This window comes from Cupressus sempervirens, chromosome 3 (assembly GCF_028749045.1).
Source record: "Cupressus sempervirens isolate cs-2001-9-10 chromosome 3, ASM2874904v1, whole genome shotgun sequence".
Classification (NCBI taxonomy): domain Eukaryota; kingdom Viridiplantae; phylum Streptophyta; class Pinopsida; order Cupressales; family Cupressaceae; genus Cupressus; species Cupressus sempervirens.
This window is the reverse complement of record NC_143120.1, coordinates 512,669,791-512,691,848: the sequence shown is the minus strand read 5'-3', so window position 1 is coordinate 512,691,848 and position 22,058 is coordinate 512,669,791. Positions and strand designations below refer to the sequence as shown.

Here is a 22,058-nt window from a genome sequence, read left to right as displayed (position 1 = left end):
ATGGCCTCCAACAGTTGTTTTATTGACCTCAAACCCTAATTCATTTAGAAGGTTGTCTTGCATTTTATTAAATTAAATTTTCACTTTTCTTTATGTCTTGTTCAACCCCCATAGGCTTTGTTAATAATAAAATTAAGTTGTCTATAAAAACAACTTACTCATGTCTTATAGGCATCATGGCACAAGTGGTAGCCTAACTTGTTACTTTACTATAATAATATAAATTAACATTATTATTTATTTATTCCAGCCAACTTAAGAAATATCAAAAGATTTCCCGTATTATTCATAAAATCCAAATCTAGAATCAGACCTGAATTTGACTGAAGCAATATGATCACTGATGTTGCCTGAGTCCTGCAGGTCAACTGACAGTTCCTCCTAATAAGTAGGGACTCACCCTAAAAAATAGGAATCTCTCTCCAAACACTTGTAGCTGCTTACAAGGATCCTACTCTGTTTCATGGTTCCCCAAATGGTCATCCAGTCAACTGCCAGTTCTCCCTAAAGAGAGGGGATCACCGTAAAATGTAGGAACTGTCGTTTGAAGGTCCAAAATGGCTCAAAGAGCCCTTGCAAAGCTCCATGACCCTCAGAATGAGTCCCCTAACCATACCGTCCTATGGGACCTCGAGTGATAGGTCAACCCTCTACTCAACTCTTGTCACCTAGGAGGGGAAATTTACATGTACTTTGACATTTTACAATGATAAATTTACTAAACATTATATATGTGTGTGTGTATGCATATCATGACAGTCGAGTTTTGACTATTATTATGGCGGTGTATTTTGCTATGTTATCTAACAGTTAGCATAGTGTTGTATTTTTTACATTATTACTGCTTCATGTATGTCATTTTTTGAACAAACGAACCCAATCCGTAAAAACATTGAAACGCAAGAACCCAAACCTCAATTTTAAGTCAGAGTTGGCAACTTAGCATTTTAAAGAGAAAACTCCAATAGCCAGATGAAAAACAATTGAATTTACCAAAAATTCAATTGCTGTAGAGATGCATGGGTGTAGTGGAAAGGTTGTTTTCATCATCTCTATATATTAAATATATTGAGGATAACCCCACAAACAGTTGAAAAATTTTGATTGTAGTATCATAAATAATGGGCATGTTTATGATGCAAAAATACTGAATCTTCAAAGCCTCCATCCACATTTTGTGCTGACCATGTAGCACTATGGATGTCAATCCAACCAGAGTTTGTTTGAGATCATTTACATAAAGTGCAACTTGCTAATTCAAAAGTGCCTCAATGATCTTGCTTTGTGTAGTATAACATTTATATTTATATCACAGAGATGAAGGGGACTAGATAGTAACAATTCACAATGGTTGCATTAATCCGCATTGGATTGTGTTACTAAGGATGTATGCCATGATGATGTTGTTCATTATGAGAAATTATTACCATCCCAAAGCAAGGGTGTAGTGAAGAGCTTAAATTGTAAGAGAAATTTGAAAATGATTTCATTTAGTTGTAATTTATTATGATGATCAATCATTATATCATATATGACACTAGTAAGCATATTACTACTTTGTGGTCTAAAACTAATAGAAATGAACCTATGAGTTCTCTAAACTCAATATTTTGCACAATCTATTAATTTATTTTATAAATTTATGTGTCTTTTGATCAACTAACTTTTTGTCAAATTTCAAGTTCAAGTAAAAATTTCAGGCTAACAAGTCTGAGTTTTAAAACTAGGCAGTGCACATGGATAGTACAAGTTCACTTGGCAATGGAAAAGTTGTGTGCATGTGTGTGCGCGTTCTTTCTAGAATAAAACAATCATTTGACAAACTATCAAGTAACCTTTTCAGTTTCCATAGAGTTGATTATTACCTCCTCCATCAACACCGAGTGCAGCAGGACACAGCCCTGCAGATACTGCAGCAGCAGATCCACTAGATGAACCCCCAGAGATCCTTTGATTATTGTATGGGTTTCTAGTTGCTCTGTACATTTCAAGTTATTCTCTTACTTGCAAACCAAAGAACACTTATTTTTTCAAACAATATCAATAGAAAAGTTGTCTCAGCAGTTGAAAATAAGCAATTATGAAATGGAAGCATCTAAACACAAATTGGATCAAGATAAATGAATTCGGAAGACAGAATAGGGTCTATAGATTTCATGCATTGTCTATAATTTTTTGAGAATAGAGTACCCATAGTGAGGATTGATGCCACTAGTGCCCATTCCAAGTTCATGCATGTTTGTTTTCCCAACAAGCATTGCACCACATGCTCGCAAAAGCTTTACACAAGTGGCATCATCTGTAGCTTTACGAAACTTATGCAACCATTTTGTACCTCCTACAAAGAACAACGCAAATTTTAGCCAAAAGATGTAAAAAACATAGAACAATTAAATTAAAAGAAGCTAGAAAACCCTACACAGTGGTATCCAGATACATGATATTATGTCTAACTGAAAACTTCTCATAACAGGGTTTATTTTGGAAAAAGAAGTTCTACATATTACATTGGAAAAAGGATGGTACCTGTAGTAGGATAGGGCAAACAATCTATCTCATCCTTCACCGCAATTGGGACACCATCAAGGATTGAAAGTGGGTCTCCTGAAATATTTGGTGACAGTTGCCAGGATCAGATGTCTAAAATATTTGAATTATCAAGCCTCATGTATCAAGCACTTCCTTGAAAGTATCTGTTCTCAATTATTTGTTTACTTTAGGTTTTTCATATTATGGATTTCAAATTTGTTTTCAGAATATTTATTTACAAGGTCAAGAACTGTGGACCAAACTGTCACAAGTACAGTTTTAAGTTCAAAATTGTTGCAACAACTAAATATTCTTCACAGTTATACACGTCTTAAATTCCATTTCCAACTGTTGTTCAATTAACAATCAGTACCAGAAACAGGAAAAATTGATTGATTGATCTACTATTATAATGTACAAATGTATATTTTCAGATATTAAAAAATGCTGCCAGCATAATTTTGAGTAGATGATAGCAATGATTAGATCTCATAGACCTAACTCAAGGTATTGCTAGAGCCCAAGCTTTGTAGATTAAAAGTGAATCTCTACCACCGCATAGCTATTAACAAAATTCGATGCCCACTCTTTGGTAATTTATCTCATTACTACAGTTTTGATGTTATCAAAGAAGACAATTTAACAATAGAAACTAGAATAGATATGATGCACAGAGCTTACGGGAATTGTACTATGATTCAGCAAGATATATAGCTAAATAGTGACCAATTAGTGTTAAATTTGTCTCTTTAATATGATAGAAAATGGAACAACATGTACAGTAGAACCATTCTTCAAATTATAAGGGAAAGAAAGCTCTCTCAAATATAACTAAACCTGAAAGACTAGAACAAACAAAATTTACATGTATGCATGCAATTCAAGATTACAAGGAGATTTTTGCATTGAAGGTAAATATCTAATTAATTACATATTTGCCCAGATGCAACACCCAACTGAAACAATCAAGAATCACAACAGAACTTTTTATATTGAGGAAGTTAAGAAAACTCAAGCCTACCAATTAAAAAAGAGACAGTAACATATAAACAAAGGTTCAATTGAATTATACCAACAAACACTGACTATTGGCTAAATAGGAGACTAATATTCTATGTCAACATGAACTGATTACAAGGGCAAACATCAGATCATCACATGATTTTAAAGGATAAATTGCAAAAGCAATATACAAAGTTAGTACTTTAATGAATAATAAGCAATCATCCAAAGCTTAACAAGGTTGCTCAATTCAATTTAACTAGTGAGATTACAAACATAACTTTAACAATTAGTCAATAAGAATAACAATTGAAGGCTTTCTACTACAGAAGCTTTACAGTCGCCACAATTCTTTACACACAAACACAATGACTTGACATCAATCTTCAAATGACAGTCTCTGCAACATAAGTTTAGCTTCCAGCTATCATTAGAGACAATGTGTTTGAAACAGATATATATAACTCTCGGTGAAGTTGTTAGTAAGGAAGTCGTTGAATTCTGTTATTAATGGTCAATAATATAATTCCTCTTTCTTGGATTGTAATCGCAATCTAGTTCAAAATCACTAAATAATTCTGCAGTGACACCTTTCTCCCTCATGGAAGTTCAAACTTCAAAGGCCAGTTTCTGTACTACTCCAATTCCAAATGAGCTCCCTACTAGTGATTCCAACCCTTACGTGGCATTGTACATAACGATCTCATGGGTGCTCTAAATGGAAGTCTTTGAAAAGATGTCATGTCCCCTTTTCTAGCCAATGAGTTTTTTTGCACCATTAGCCCGTATTGCCTTAGTCCCATGGGAAAACCAGGTCATCTATATGATCAAAGTAGTTTTTGGCCTAGGATATTTCAGTTGCAGGCTAATCAGGGTTGCTCTAATGGGGTTTCCAGACACTTACAATCTTTAGTAAGTCAGCAGACTCAGCATTCTTGACATTGCAGGGTTGGACTAGGTGTATCTTGTGATACTGCTATCAGGATTTAACTGTGTGATTTTTGAGCCAAACTCATTGACCCATGTTTCATGAGTAGTAATTCAACATGAATCCATCTCTCATGAGAATAAATGGAACACTTAGCACTCATTGGATCTAGGTGATGCTCACAAGGGTGAAGCACCAAGACTTCCCGAGAGGTCACCCATCCCAGTACTACTCCAGCCTGAGTGCACTTAACTACAGAGTTTCCACCATGGTTAAACCCAAAGCTTGCAACCCCATTTGCAAAACCTTCACCAAGTATTGTGCCTTATGAACCATTCATTAGAAAGCCCCTTCACCTAGGTGTATCTTGTTGAGACCTTTCTAATGAGCTATCACATGTGCGTATCTGAGTTCGTTTGATTAGAGATTTTGATGCTTGAAGATTTAATTGATTGATTAATAATGTGACTTTACAAAAGAAGTTTGCGTTATTAATTGTCACTTTATTATTATGGGCACTTTATTTCCCTAGTAGAAAAAGTATTATTTTATAAAGAAAAGAAAGAAACAGAAGGGGAGAATGTGAAGAGGCAACTGTTTGTTTGTTTAAAAGGAAAGAAGGAGCTCATTTCCAACATGCTTGGTTTATGATTCGGACTTCAGTTTCTCTCTTGGAGAGTTTTCTAGAAAGCTTCAGCTTTCATCCAGCCTGATGACGGAAACCCTTGTACTAGTAGACAATGGACACAACCCCATTGTCCGTGGAGACATCACACCAGGTGTCTCACGTGTGCTTACAGGTTCTTTCTTATATTTCCAATCTGATTGTATTTTTGAATTTAAGATTGGAATCGATATTTGGTTACTGTATTGCTGATGTATAATACAATAACATATTATGAGGCATTATATGAGAATCTACGAGTTTATATTGTTAGTTTACATTGCATCATTCATCTGTTTATGTTCTGAAATTATTTTGAGATAAAACTAGGCAGACATTCATTCGGGATAGTTCAGTGGTATCAGAGCATTGAACCCTGCCAACCTGTGAGACATTTACGAAAGATATTATCATTTCTAAAGCAAAAATAGTTTATTCAGGTTACAGTTTTGAAGTCTCTCGCCCTTGCAAATATCATCCAAGCCAAATAATCTCCTTTTTTTTTGGCAGAATTCTACAAGTATATTAAGAGCAGTGAGTTTCAAATCTTTTGGGCTCAACTATATCATTCAAATAAGATTTACAAAGTTGTGGGCCAGGTGCAAAGTTTTCCCAAAACTTGGACGATTGCAGAGAATTTGGGAGGTATATGGCATTAATTTAATCCATGCCGATTTATGATTAGTGTCATGAGTAAAAGTGTTTGGTCTTCATCGAGGAACATTATAATCCTGGTTAAAGTAGCAGATTAATCGCGGACTCTTTCTATTGTTGGCAAAGACTATATCATCTAGATCTTCAACATTTGCAATATATTGAATTATAATTTCAATGTGAATCGCGGGTCCCAAACTAAAACTTGTTCATTTGATTCATAAAAAATTTATTAATGTTTAGTGATTGAGCGAACTTTTCAAATGTTCAATTATTTGATGTTTGTATTTGTGGCACAAATATGTTGAATATGGTGGAGTCAAAGAATCATATATATTGTCTAAATGTGCCTACAGTTGTGAGTTTGATTTTTGCCAATTTAATTCATTGTTCAAGCCACTATTTTATTTCTAGGCCTGTCGTGGAGTTGAACATTCTTGCTTTTGATAAAGTTTAATGAAGTAATTATTATTTGGGGGGCAATTATATTATTCCAAGACAATGGTGAGGTGAATGAATATCTATTTCTCATATTTTTGTGGATTGGAGGACTAATTTTCGAGCATTCATATGTTTATTTTAATGTGGCAAACACCACATACAATCGCAAAATATTGGAAATTCATATGAAGCTAAAGTCCTTCAATGATTGTAAATTGTTGTTGAATAATATTTGCAAGTTCATGTTTAGGGATTGGCATGAACAATTCAAGTTGGTCGGGTTTATTGTGCCAACTCTTCATTCTGCCATATGCGCCATTTCTTGAGTGCAATAAATTTATATAGGCCTGTCAATCTGCCCAAAGACCTCTGGAGCATTTCTTGAGCCATGATTGGTTCATTATCTCTAGACTCATGTGCAAAAAAAACTAAATAGTTGATACAGAAGTTATTGTGAGTTCAGTGGATATGGTTGTGGAGGCACTTGTTTGATTTATGCGTGTATTCCTTAAAGTCAAGACTGTCTTCCTTTGCTCAGAATTAAACTGTTGATGATTGTTGATAATCAGTGTACCATTATGTTGGGTGGATATTTTGCAACCGATAGTTTTGGGTAAAATCCAATCGTAAAATAGGATGAGCAGCCACAGCATCTGAGACAAAGTCTCTCCTATCTTAAAGGGAAGGCTCCCCCTTCTCACTATTCCTTGGATCAACTCAAGGTAAGCAAGAAGTTGAGAGATTTCGTAAAGGGGTGTTACCAATATTCTTTCCTCTTAACTTTTAGGAAAGAATCCACTTACTCGTGGAGCAAGTAATGGGCAGGGTGAAATCTCTAAGTATACTTCTATCTAAAAACTGAAAACAGTGATATCGATAAACCAAAACTAACTCAAAGGCTAGCTAAAAGTCTACCGATTTGGCTCTAAGTCCGGTTGTAATTCTATAGGAATAAGCTTTACTAATATGGCACAAAGACTTTGAAAAGTAAAGATATCTTAACTATTTTGTGAATCAAGAAAGAGGTACAAGCTACAGACAAAGCTTCTAATTATATATCTCCACAATTGTTCCTAGTCAAAGCTTCGGCTCTAATTGCTTCTTAACTCGTTTTATACTCAATTATCAAGAACACAAGATTACACAAATCAAAGCTAACATATGCAAATCACAAAGCAAGCTTGTAATTCACACAAGTAACAATCTCACTCAATCAAAGTTAAGTCTCAATTACTCCTTTGCATTCACTTTTCTATCCAAATAGTGCTACAGAAACAAAGTTTTGTTGGCACAATTTCTCTAGAGCTCTCTTGCATACAATAAAAGATGATTTTACAATGATGGGGCTGAAAAAGATGGAGGAAAAAGTGGGAGCAACTCAACAAACTTTGACCAAGTCTATCTAGAAGAGAAATTATTGGGTTACATGCAGCTGCACATGCAACTCGCACTACATGTAATTACATCTTTTCATGCAATGCATCCTCTTTGATCTACAAATGGAAATAAAAACAAAATAACAATCTTAAAGATTGTTCTTTAGAGCCTTGAACTTGATGATAACATCACACACTATAGGAAAATCAGAAATCTCCATTGTCTTTGATATTGCCTCTATCTTTACTGCATCATATGCTAATTGCACAACCTTAAAATTTTCACCAAAGAATCTAGCAAGTGTTTTGTCGAAGATTTATACAGGACAAATTTGTTCATCGTGTGAGAACCAAAATCTTCAGAATCTAAATCAGCATTGATCTTGATTGTATATTCTAAACTTACTCTTTCAACTACAATAAAATTACCATGTTCGTCAAGAATCTGTCATCACATTTGCTTTAAATCACATGTTATCCCTGTTTCTATTATCTAACAATCTCCAAAAGCTATCCGCAACTTTGTAACCAGTTTTCTCAATATTTCTTCTTTATAACCCATAAGCCTTAGATACCCGAAGAACATTTCACAAGATGGAAGAATGTCACAGGAAACCATGGCATCTAAATCAAATTTAGCAATCTCATCTCAATCATTGAGAATCTCCTTCAAATCATCCACTTCTTGAGTCAAGGAGGAAATCAAGCCTTGCTCCATTTCATTCATATCTTTGATACACTTAAGAACTGTAAATGTTTCTGTAATGGCTCGAACTCTTTTAGAAATGACTTCTTCTATCCAAGACTTGGTGGCTTCAATTAGCTTTCTTTCCTTGGATGTCTAAGACACAATAACAACACTTTGAGAAGATTAATGCCAAATGACTTCATTTAGGCGAGCAACCTCCTGTTTGAGTTGATTCTTCTTTTCAGATAATTCATGATTACTTTTTGACACATTAGCTAATGCATCTTGAGCATCTTGCAAGCAACTCAAACGTGACTACTTCAAAATTTCTACCTTAGTGAACTTTTAATCAGAACGGGTAAGTTCTTCAACAGGTTGGTCCACTAGTGGCTCAACAACTTCTACAAACTTGGTTTTCTCTAAATCAACTAAGATCCTTGAAACAATCTTATCTTTTAAAGATTTGGACTTAGTTTTCTTTACAGGAAGGTTATCTAAAGGTACAACCACTTTCCTTCGCTTCATTGTGATCCTGCTCAACTATGCAGGCAAGCTAAAACCTTCATCTGTGGAAGCAAGTACAATGGAGACCATTGGCATTAATCCTAATTGTATCTCCATTGTGACTGAGCAAGATTCAGTCTACACAACTGAATTCATAGGAGCATGATGAGAGGATTCTATCATGAAAAGCTCAAAACCTATTATTAGAGATGTATCAAGTTGAGAAACTTGACACTTTGTAAGAGTCAAAAAATTGTCGAACACACTTCCCAAATGTTCATATTATTTATTTGTTAAAATGGGAGGAGTAGCTAAAGAAATAGGAAAAGCCATCGTGTTGACTTCTGAAGCAGGAATAGGTGTGAAAACAGTGGAAAATGAATCCACATCATCATCTATCCCATCCAGAAAAGGTGCTTCATGCATGGATGGTGCATGAGTCTATGTAGGTCTTGGGGGAGATATGATCATAACTTCCCCTTCTCCCTCCTCATCTTCTTCATCTGATTCTTCCTCTAATTGCTCCTCTGACTCCTGAACTGGTTCAGGGATCTGAGATGATTTGGATCCCTTTCTGCCCTTCAACTTGAATTTAAGAGACTTCTTTGCATCAGGAGAAGAAACTCCATCTTTACATGTTATTACCAGCTGTGACTTCCTTCCAGGAGGACCAAAGCTTCCACAATCCAAACCCAATTTCGGATTCAACCCTTTTTAGGCCTTTAAATTTCAACCGCTTGTTGGTGTTTGCTAAAGTGGATTGATATCTATCAAGAACTGATGTACCTTCCTTCTATTGCCATTGAATGGGAAAAGGGCACCTTTTATCAAAACCTGCCTAATGATATTCAAGATCAAGAATATAGCCACCATCTTCGATTTGGAAATCTGATGGGATCTCAAGCATGTTAAGATCAATGATTTGTTGCAAAGTTAATCTGCAATAATCCATCTTCATTATATCTAGTTTTGTTTGCATGTCAATCCAAACATCCTCGATGCAATGAACATGTATAAAAGCCCTCTTGATTTGAGAATTCATTTATTGATAATCAAAGTAAATATGGCTTTAAATTTTTTCAAAGTGATCAGCTGCAATTTTGCTTCCATATTTTTTGCTTTATGTACAGAATTGATCAAATAATTACCAATTACCAAGGGTTTGGCAGAAGAAATACCAAAACCAAGTCTATGTAAAGCATGCTAATCAGATTGAACTTCCATGAGTTGTCTGGTTAATTCTATCAGAATGATCTTATCAGTAGCATACCTAGGTAAGGTATACGGCTCACCTTTAAAATATTCAACCCTCAAGTAAGCAAAAGTTGGAAGCTGGATAAAGATACAACCATACTGATATATCTTTTCCCAAGTTTCATTAGATACCCTTTTGATAAATAACTGTCTATCAAAGAGACACCAGAAATGTCCAAAGAAAGCATCTTGAACTCTTCTGAAATAAAATCACTCTGATCATAGTAATCCCAAACTGGAATCTGAAGACAATCTCCTTTGGTTGAGAGTCCAAAGAAAGATCCCATGGCAACAATAATATAAACAAGGTAGGAATTCATGTAAAAAGGCATTGAAGTTCCTATATTGAGCAACTATTGACAGAGTGCAATACTAATTAGTTCTCCCTAAAAGATATGTTCCTTATTCTCCATGATCTGGAAGATGAATTTGTACATCCATGGTTCAAAACTGGTGGAATCTTTACGACCACAAACCCTGCTGAGAAGAATGATAAGAACTCCTGCTTGAAATTAGATCTGTGAACAGTCTTTGGCCATCTCGAGAAGTTGTTTCTCTTGGTATCCAACCAATATTGATTTAGATACTTCTAATAATCTCTCTTTTTCTATTCCATATTTCCAAAGATGATTCTTTGGTCATATCTATGCATTTTGCATAATGCAACACTTTGAAAATTTGTTGGATTACTTCTAGATCAAGACTAATAATAACTCTGCCATCAGCATCCTTGATCGTCTTTGACTTTGGGCTGAAACGTTTTGTGCATCCGAGAACAAACTCAAGTTCCATGGCAGCCATGGGAAATGTAGATACCAAATGAATATGACTTCTCTTAATACATTTCATCTCATGACCAACAAGAGCTTCTATTCTCCATAGAAAATCAGTCATGTCCACATGTCTAGTCTTTGTGCTAACACATTGTCAAGAATGGATGTGACTTGAGATGGAGTTGCATAAGGCTAACTCTTTATGAAACTAGTATTTCATTTTGCCCTTAGATTTAGATGGTGAAGGCATCTCTTGTATTTGTGCTACAACACAAAAATCCCAGAACGTAAACACATCATCAGAGGAAATTGCCATCAAGGTTGATTCTTGATCAATAACAAAGGTTCAAATATGGATTAGATACTTTGTAGATCTAATGAGATCATCTCAAAAAGAGACATCATACATATATAGTTGATGAAAATGGAAGGTGGAGTGAAATATTATGAAAGTGAAAATGGAAGGATATGAATGTGTGATAGCGAAATGCATGTTAATGTGTGCGAATGAACATTGCTGATTTTCAAAAGGTGACTTAGGTTTTCAAGAGGTTATTGCATGGAAAATGGATTACATGTACATGCAACATGTAATGAGGGATGGAAAGTGAGATGACATGCAGATGCGGATGGAGAATGAGCTTACATGTAAGCGTGAATAATGGATGAGATGCAAAGTGTGTAATGACACGAGAAGTGGAATAACATGTATTCGCTCATGGAGGCGTAAGTGCATATGGAAAGATGGAAATGGAATGTAACTTGAGGTGAAATGAACTTTATAGTTGTCTTTGTGGAAAGGTAAAGTCAAAGTACATGGGAAAACATGCAGATGAGATTTTTGAGCTTTCAAAAAGTGACTTTAAGTCAAAAATGGGTTTCTACGATACAATTACACGTAAGACTTTTCATGTAACCATGTCGTATGAGTGGATGCAGAAAGTGAGAAGAGTTGAAATGGAAATGGAAAATGAGATTACATGTACGTGCGGATGATGAATGAGATGAAATACATGTAATCGCATTTGACGAATGAGATGAAAAGTGTAGTGGCATGGAAAAATGGAAATGGAATTTGATGGTGCTCTTGCATAAAATGGAAGATGGAGTCAAATGAAATATGACCAAGTTCTTGGGAAAGAACTTGCAACTTCGCCAAAAATAAAGGAAAACCAAAAGCAAGCACACAAAACACAAAAACAAACTTCAAAAGAAGACTCAAACATGTCAACAAGCAAATCACTTCAATATGCAATTTCAAATTTGGAGTTTGGAAAAAAAAACAAAAACATGAAAATGAACCATTTCATCATTTTTAAAAGAAAAATACACTTTCCATGGCAACAAAATCAACAAGTGTAAATCATCAAGCTAAAATGTGCATAAAATCAACAAGATAAACACAAATTAATTAGCAAGATGGAAAATGCCCACTTACATGATGATTATATCCCAAAAATGGAGGGAAAAGCTCCAATATTGAACAATTCTCCAACGAACTTAGATCTTTTCAAACTTTGCAAGAGAAATTCGCAAGGGGTAACAAATGAGGCATTTTTTATGCACAATACCAAAAATGTGCCCTTGAACCCCTCAAATTTCCAATGTTTTTAGCAAATGCATATTCATGACACATTTTTGGGTTAAAACGTGGTTCAAATCTGCCATGTTATAAGTCATTTTTGTCATTGAGAAGCAAAAACTTGCTTTCCAATGACCAAGACACCCATCCAAAACACCAAATGTTTATTCTAACCCCAAAACGTGATCTTAAAACACTCCAAACATGGGCGTTTTTTCAAAAACGTGGGTCAATGAGAGCATGAAAATGACGTTTTTAGCAAGGATATTCAACATTTTTACCATGGAAACACTTGGATTTGCAAAAACTCCCCTAAAGGAGAAGATTTGAAGAAATTTTATGTAAGAATCCAAGCAAAATCACCAAAAACATGTGCTTGGAGGTCAAATGCATGGCGTTTTGTCTTCAAACTCCAAAAACGTGTTTTGGAAGGGCAAATACATGTGTTTCAATGCAAAACACACCTTTTGGAGGTGATAGCATGTTTTAAAAATGCAATTTGAAGCAAAACTCACCTTTTAGAGGCCATTACATGTTTTCTCCCAAGGCAAAAACACACCTTTCTAGTGCATACGCATGTTTTAAAAACATGTTTTTTGCCCAAATATGGGTTTGGGAACTGCAATTACATGTCTTTGGTGCAAACGGCGCATTTTTGGTGTAAAGACATGTTTAAGTTACATGCATATGAAACTCAAGACAAAAGCTCACCTCTTTTGTGCATATGCACATAACATATGTAGCTCAACTTTTTGATGTCATTGCACATTTTAAGTGAGTTTACATGCAATGACATCAAAAAGGTCCACTTTTAAGTGATTTTACATGTAATGGCATGAAAAAGGTCCACTTTCAAGCGATTTTACACATTTAAATGATTTTTATAAGCACATGTCAATTTAATTTTGATAAAATATTACTTAAGTAGGACAAAAATTATATTTACATTATCATATTAACAATATAATGTGTAAATATCATTTAATAAGTAATATTTACTATAGCATTTGATTTAAATATCAAAAAAAATTAAACTATATAGTTAATATAGTCACTTAAGTGAAAAAATTAAAAAACAAACTCAACTTTAAAAGATAACATGAAGTGCACTATAGTTGCTTTAAGTGAAAATCAAAATGATAAAGTAACTTAAAACATAAAATAAAGTGAATTTAAGTTATATTTTTCAAAAAGTAAATGTCAAATTAAAAATATAATATATAGTGCACTATAGTTACTGTTGTCAATCAGGATTGCGCCTGAGCAGGATGTAGAACCTAGCTATCCTGTTGAAACATGGAAACTCTCTCGGGTGGTGGGTTGTCCTAAAACAAGAGATGAATCTCCCGAAGCTAGGTCCGTTCCTAAATAGTGATCACCTAAAACCTAAATTGTATGCAGGAAAAGATGAGAAGTGAATGACAAATAATAAATACTAAACCTAAATGAGGTGATTACACCGATGATTTTGTATGTAACTTCAATCAAATCAACACAAATTACCCATAACACGAATGATTCACAATACTCAGACGAACATGCAATTACAAAAGTGATTCTATGCAAGGACCTGAAATCTTCTACTTTGAAAGGAAAACCTAGGCTTTACCAATTTTCTACAAAAAGAATAAGGACACAAACATAGACTCGCAATCACACATATCAAGATTCTAACATGCATTAAGGAATATAACTTTAATGAAGGACATACACAACATAAAAGTAAAGAATCCACAATATTGCACAAGAATCAATAAGAAGGAACCGCTGAATCTGTATAACCAATGCTGAAAAATCTTTGCTACAAAGTGCTCTTACAATCAACTCAAAATTTGCAATATGCAAAAAATATGAGCCCGAAAGAAGATCCTCATAATGAGGTGAATTTATAATAAATAGAGCCCAAAATCTTGATTAGGATATCAAATATATGTATAGAAAAAATAAGTCAAAACTGATCCAAATTATGAAGAAGCCCATGAAAACTGCTTTCAACCACCTGTCCAATTGATCAATAACTGGAAAACTGCCTCTAACACCTCAAAATCATGCATAAAACCCTAACTTGGATTTCAAAATCAACTCAGAAATATAGCATGTAAAACTCATCAAAAATATGCAAAATATGCATAAACAGGCTCCCATAATGAACTGCATGCAAAAATGCCCTTAATTGTTCCATATATCACCAAAAATAGCACTAAAGTGCTCCATCAATGCATGGAAAACTCAAACTGCCCTTAACCGAGAATGAACTCAATGTAATGTCTAGTTAACTCAAATAGTCTATCTCTGCTAAAAATAGAACTCTTTGCCTTTACTGAAAGACTTAACTGAAAATCACTTTGGATCTTAAACTAAACTCCCATCTTTATAGTTATCTTATTATTTGTGGCGCAAATTTCTTCTTTTCCCCTTTTATAAAAATTAATGATAACAAAGGCTTAATAATTATAGCCATGTTGATATATTAATTTTACAAGATCTATACAAATACTCTTCTTTTATTATGTTTATCAATATTAATGTGTTTAATAAATATTAATGCCGTTACTCCACATTTTCTTTCACGGGTTCCTCCATCTTGGTGTGTCTGCCTTTAATTATCTTCATTGCTAGTCATGAGCTATTGGTGACTGTTGTGAGTTGCTGCCGTGGCACCATTTTCTGTGATGGACACTTGGTTATAGCCGTGAGTGATTTTATTCCTTTCTTTTATGGCTCTATTTCCATTTGCCATAAATGCTTGGAAATTTGCTTCATGCTTGCTAGGATTTGGTTTTTTTGCTTACATATTTCCTATAGCTATAAGTACTGATATTCTTTCTTTATGCCGTGATTGATCTAGTGGTAGAAATTTACTATGGTTGCTGATGCTTGCTGTAATTGTTCTTAAATATGCATTTCATAAAAGGTTATTTGGATTGTGGCAAGCTTCCAAAGCAAGGGATTGTTTTGTTTCTTCATAATTTGATATGATAATTTCTTTATAGTCCATACAATCTTTGCATAGCTGAGTTGTCTCTTCATTGAATGCAATGATTTGAAGGTTTGTTGTAGCTGTCGTTTGCTCCCTTACTGGATTAGATCTGCTGTTCCTTTAATATGGATTACGTCACTTGTATTTTACAATTGCTTACACATAACCACTCCTCTATTCTGGCTTGTTTTACTGTGATTTGGCTCAAATCCCTCATTTTGCTGGAACCCGGATTTTTGCAAAGGATTATATTCTCTATTTGAAAGATAATGTTGGAATCAAAGACTTAGACCAATATTTTGGAATTAAACAAGGAAAGTGAATCCGATCCATATTGATGCAAAAGATGTGAATCTGGAGAATATTTTATACTGCGAAGATAAGTAGAGATACATGTGTTAATTTCAATCTATTTATAATACATATGAAACTGCGAATCAAAGAAACTATTCATCTCTGCTCTACTTCACTACAGCAGGATCCTTCTTAGTTTGGCAGCAACTGTATTAAGGATAAGGCAGCGAATTCACCTTCTAAAGCAGTGCTTCTTGGCAGCAAATATGGCCATTAGTTGCAGGTTTGTAAGTGACAATTTTGCCACAGTTTAGACAGCGAATTATTTCCCGGAGGAGATAGCAATTTCATTAGTTGGAAGCATTTAAAGACACAAATTTTGCACACAAAAGAGCAGATTTTTGAGATATTCCAAGTCAACGAACTCCTGCACCAAAGTCTACTCTATTTTAACAGAAAATCACTCCAATTCAAAGGATCTGCAACAAACATGGCAGCTTGTGAAAAAGCTTCCAAATATTAGAAGTAAAAGCTATATTCTGGCAATTGAAGCATTTGGAAAGATAGGCTGCATTGATAAGGCGGAGGAAATATGGCAGGAATTGACATTCAGTAGATAAAAACAAATGCGACATCCTTGATGTTTTTAACGACAAAGAGACTTCAATACTTGATACAGAAAATATCGTCCATACTAAAGAGAAGAGCCCTTGGGATTGAAGTAAGATAATATAATACAACATAGTATACAGAAGGTGTCTAGAGTATTGCGAACGCAGATATTCAGAAGAAAGATCATAAATATGGAGTTTTGAATATCAAACTCTTAAAATAAGAATCCAATATGTTGGAAATCATTGCACCACATACACCATCAGATGGAGCTATGATCGATATTGGAGAAGCAAGTAATAAGGTGTTGGACGAAAAGTTTGAAGGCCCGATAAGGATTATCTGAAGTAAATAATGCCAAGACTATAGACAAGTGCCACATCAGGGTTAAGGCGGAGATTAAACAATGCAAATTGTCTTTGTGTTGGAAATGGCATTTTAAAAATACTAACCGTCTTTTGTGCTTTGCAGGTTTTAACACGCGATCAGATTTCCTTTTTGTGGAGTTTTGGACGGGATTTTCTCTTGCAAGCGTTGAACTGTGGACGCGTACGAGAGAAAAGGTGGAGTTACATGCAATCACAGCGAATACAAAAGTCATAAGCACCTGCCGCTAAAGATATATAAAATGAATGATTAAACAGGCAATTGTTGTTGGTTTTCTTTAAAATTATATAAACATTAGTTAGTTTTCTTTTATGAAGGGTTGCAACGTATGGACAAAGCAACCGATATCCTTTGAATGTCTATAAATATGTGTGATAGAAATTCAAATGGTCACCATTCAATTTGCTCTAAAAGAAACTCTGCATATTCAAATATATATATATATATATATATATATATATATATATATATATATATATATTGTAAAATTTCTTCAAAGGGAGAGTCTGAAGTTTGAACTAAGCAAGTGGAAATTCAGATTTTTTGGGCATAAACTTTGACATTGTATGGGACCAAGTTGTGTTGAATAGAGCATCAATAATCAGAGTGTTTTCAATACAAACTCTTCCACAATATAATTAGTGAGAGTTATATTTGTTCTAGAGTTGAAATATATATAATTCATCCTTTGTGATCATTTTACTCTTTATATGTTTATAATTCATTATTACGATAGGTGGATTGAATTGTTCGCTGCTATTTAGATCTGACAAATACAAATATTGTAAAATATTATTGTTTTCTTTATTTGTATCTACTTTGTCCACATAAGGGTTAAAACAATTTGAGGCATCGTAATAACTGAATCATTTACAAATATAATATAACCAGTATCATAAAGTTGTATGTGAGAAATATATATTTGAGTCTATTGCCCAATTAAACTTCGGCACTGATCATTAATTTGCTCATAATTTTCAATCCATATGCTGGCAATAATTTAGCCTATTTCCTTTAAGAGTTTGATACTTATTTGTTTTAGTAATTCGTTTTAAATTTTCCTTTCAGCAACTCACAATTCTACTAAAGTAATCAAAATTTAAAGAATAATATTCACTAGTCACAGTCCAGAAGCTTTCCTTAAATTCTTGCCACTTGAGGAAATTGTCTTTGTGTTATAATCTTTTCGCTATAAAATGTCTTGGATCCAAGTTTTTCTGTCCAGGATCAGGTGCACAGGCCTTCGTTTAGCGGAGTCAAAATCGCGAAGGATTTAAATCAATTTGATTGATCCTGTCAAGTTGGCCAAAATCGATTAGATATCCCAGCATCAAGCAGGCAAGGATCGTAGGTTTCTAATCAACAATTTTGATAACCAACAGATTGGCGACTCTACTAGGGACAAAGTCGCAAGTAAGTTTTGCATACTTACTCCATCTAACCAATGTAGAGTTTCATTTTAACATGATTTTGTGGTAAGTTTTCAGATTTCGTCTTTTTATAAGCATTTGACCAAATCGTGAATATATTATTAAGTTTACTTTCAATATTTTCATTTGCTATTTTATAATTTTCAAATTCTGTAAATTAGTTTTCTTATTAACATTTAAGCAAAAAATTCATAAGGTTCTTCTTGAGATTTCTAATTGTGTTTGAAGCCCTAATTCTCGCTTAATCTGAAGTTTTCTCCATTTCACGTAAAAATTTGAAAGCAACTAAATCTAAAATTTTATTGTTATTTTTAGAAAATCATTCTCAAGTTATTGTTGGCATTAACTCTGCTGGATAAACACCTAGACATTTATTTCTTTCTTTTTAAAAGAAAGTGTCAACTCTATTGTGTTTCGATATATTTTATTGAAGAGCAATTGTTTGCTTTTGAGGTGTATGTGGGGAAGAAGATCAGTGAATCCCCGAGTTAAAAGACTTGAGCAATTAACTTTTGAGAAAAAACAAAGAAAGAAGAAAGTTAAAAATCAAAAATGCTTTACACGACAGAAATTTTCAGGAAAGGGCCAGCAAATAAATTGAGATGTGCGAATCAAGTCATAATAGTCCTGAAAAGGATGAAGAAAACTGTAATCTATTTTTTCACATTCCTAGGGTAATGAAGAGCCAGATTGCGAGATAACTCGTGTTGAGGATGATGAAGAGCAAGAGCGGATAATGCAATGGGATATGATTATAAAGAAAATGGCTGAAACAACAAATGGTAATAGTGCAATATTAGTCAAAACATTGAAAATGCAGCCAGATAATATCCTCGCAAAAATAGGGATATCAAAGGATCTTATTGCTTCCCCACTTAAAAAAGCTTGTAATGAAGAAAAGTCAAAATGAAGTAAATACATCATCAAAGTACAATCCACCTCATAGAAAGAATCTGAAATCACAATTTGCCACTAGTCATGTTAATCCATTATATGAGAACAAAAGGGATAAGAATCAAAATAATAATTTTAACAAACAATTCCACAATAACCAATGGGCTTGGAATAATGGGCAACCTACTAGAGGAGTTCTGCAAAATGGTGGAAACATTAGATAACCCTATGGTTTGAATCAAAATAATAACAATCAAAACACCCAAGGTCATATGGTGCAAAATCAAGGCATTAAAAATCAAGCAATAAGGCAACCTATGGCAATCGAAAGATACAAATAGTTTGATTTCAATGGGATTAAAGGATATCCAAATCCAATATCAAATGACTTAAGGAATGCTATTCCACAGTTTTCAGGAAGCGAAATAAAATCTGTTGAGTGACATGTGATTAATCTGAAAAATGTAATTGAAGATTTTGAGGAAAATCACGAAGATGTATTCATGAAACTTTTTGTAAAATCATTAAATGAGGATGCTATAGAATAGTATAGAAGTTTGTGGGATGGATCCATTTCTAGATGGTGCAATTTTGCTAATCAATTTATTGAGCAATTTCGTGATCACAATGACACATCTTTTGCATCACATGAATTAACAAGTATTAAGAAGAATGCAAATGAGTAAGTATCAAAATTTAACAAAAGATTCAACAAAATTTTCAACAGGATCCCAAGGGAGACTAGACTGGTGGATTCATTTCTGATTGATTCCTACTTAAGTGCATTTGATAGTAAAATTCATTATGAGATAAGATCTCAAAGACCCTCTTCGTTGCCGCAAGCTTTCAAAATTTCCATGACAATTGAAAATTATAAAGCAATAGGCAGAATCAACAAAAGGGATGATCCAAAATTATATAATCCTAGAAACCCTAAGAAGGATGAACTAAAAGAGATAATGGATATGCTTAAAGAAATAAAGGTCAAACAAAATAAGAATGAAAGACAATCATTCCACAGAAATGACAGGGTAAGACTTCAAGACATGCCTTACAATACAAATTGGAAGGATGGGAAACCAGAAAGACCAAATTATGCTAATGACACCCCTGATCCTTTAAAGAAAATCAACATTGTTGATGATGGGTCATGGTGTGATGTATGTAGGCTGGCCCATGATCCTAAGTATTGCATTGTTGCACAATCTGTTTTCGAGGAGGAAAATCAGGAAAGTGAAGAAAAACCTATGGTTAATGGCATATCATCAGAACCATTTTGGGGTAGAGATGAAGATGATTCTACAGACGAGGACCAAAATTCTGATTGTCACTACAGGGGTTCTAATCAGCAACATTGTATTCAGCAAGTATTTTCAGATGATGAAGATGTACCTATTTTACATAGATTGACAGCAGAAGAAAGGAAGGCTTATACTATTGCAGCAGTAGAACATGCTAAACACACCTACCAAAGAAGAAATAAAGACAACACTGCTAATCAAGGTAATCCTACTGGTATATTTGCAAAAAATCAGCAACAACTTGAAACATCCAGAAGATCTAGTAATCAAGCTCAGGGTAAGCAGAAAGAAAATAATCGGTCTTCTAGGCTAACCAAACAGTCAGTTACGCACAGTAATGGTAAGCAAATATCTGACTGTTATAATTTTATGAATCATGCATTGTCTCAGCTGAAAATAACTGTTCCTCTAATGGAAATGATGAAATTTTTTAATTACAAGGATGAAATTTTGAAGATATTATCTAGCATAAAGGATGTTAGTAATAAAAATGATGCAAGAAATAATGAGGAACCAACTATTATATATCTAGGAACAGCATTGAATAGAAATTCAAATCAAGTAGACCCATTTTATTTAACATTGTTGATAAATAATAAGTTGATAAAGAATTGTATGATTGATTTTAATGCAACGATTAATATCATGTGTGCTGATGTAACGAAGAAATAGGTCTCAAAGTTGATACTCCTTTTGATAAATGCTATGCTATGGATAATAAATTTGTACCAGTAGTTGGAATTATTAAAAATGTTGAATTTCATTTTCCATCATTTTTGCATATATCATACAAGACTGACATCACTATAGTTGAGATATCAACAAGTTATGGCATGTTGTTATCTAGACAGTGGTCGAATTTGGTTGGTGGTCATGTACAGCTAGATTTTTCATATGCTGCTATACCTGTTGGGGGAAAAGAAATCAGAATTGAGAGGGAACCCCAGTCATATTAAGTGGTTAAAGATTATATTCCGGATCCTGAAGTCAACTTTTGCCATTCCGACATGGATAACTTCTAGGTAAGCATAACTAAACCTACTTTTAAAACTATTAATCGGATTTCAATTCATGCAAAAGAAGATAGTAATAACATTTGGCAAATGTTATTTGACGGTGCTTGTAGTAAGGAAGGAAATGGGTTGGTCTTATATTTATTTCACCATCAGGAAAAATGTTTAAATTTTCTTTCCTATTGAATTTTGAGTGTAATAACAATATTGCTAAATATGAGGCTTTGATTATTGGTCTTGATATTGCTAAGGCTTATGAGATTAAGTTACTCGCTGTTTTAGGGGATTCAGATCTAATTGTTTCTCAAATTAAACATAAGTTTTCAACTAGGAAGCCAAGGTTAAAACAATATCGTAATTATGTATGGGATTTGTTAGAATTTTTTGATGTTTTTTCTATAAAATGGATTGATAGGTCAGCTAACTACTTGGCTGATATAATGGCCAACCTTGTTGTTAGACAAATCGATCTTCCATTTGATGAGGTTATTCAAGTTGAAATGAAAAACAGACCTTCAATACCAGATAACATACAAAACTGGCAAGTTTTTGAAGATGACAAAGATATTATTAGGTTTTTAACTTGTCAAGAGGATTATGAAAATTAGTTCATTCACTGGAATGGATGTGTGGAAGAAGAGAATGGCAAGGAAATGTTATTTGGAAAAGAAATAGTGCAATTAAAAACAAACAAAATACCAAAAGGTCTAGTAGCCTTAGAAAGGATCTTTGACGAAAGAGAAAGTGCAAAA

At 33.9% G+C, this 22,058-nt stretch overlaps 1 protein-coding gene across 2 annotated transcripts in view; it reads right to left on the bottom strand.

Moving 5' to 3' along the window:
• Positions 1-22,058, bottom strand: part of LOC149567424 (fatty acid amide hydrolase-like) — a 255,275-nt gene that overhangs the window by 128,546 nt on the left and 104,671 nt on the right. For both annotated transcript variants that reach the window (XM_089820607.1, XM_089820609.1), the window contains exons 7-9: positions 2,527-2,604; positions 2,191-2,338; positions 1,866-1,978 (exon numbers count right to left, since the gene is read on the bottom strand). In XM_089820607.1, the coding sequence (XP_089676733.1) occupies positions 1,866-1,978; positions 2,191-2,338; positions 2,527-2,604 (339 nt within the window). The remainder of the gene's footprint in view (positions 1-1,865; positions 1,979-2,190; positions 2,339-2,526; positions 2,605-22,058) is intronic.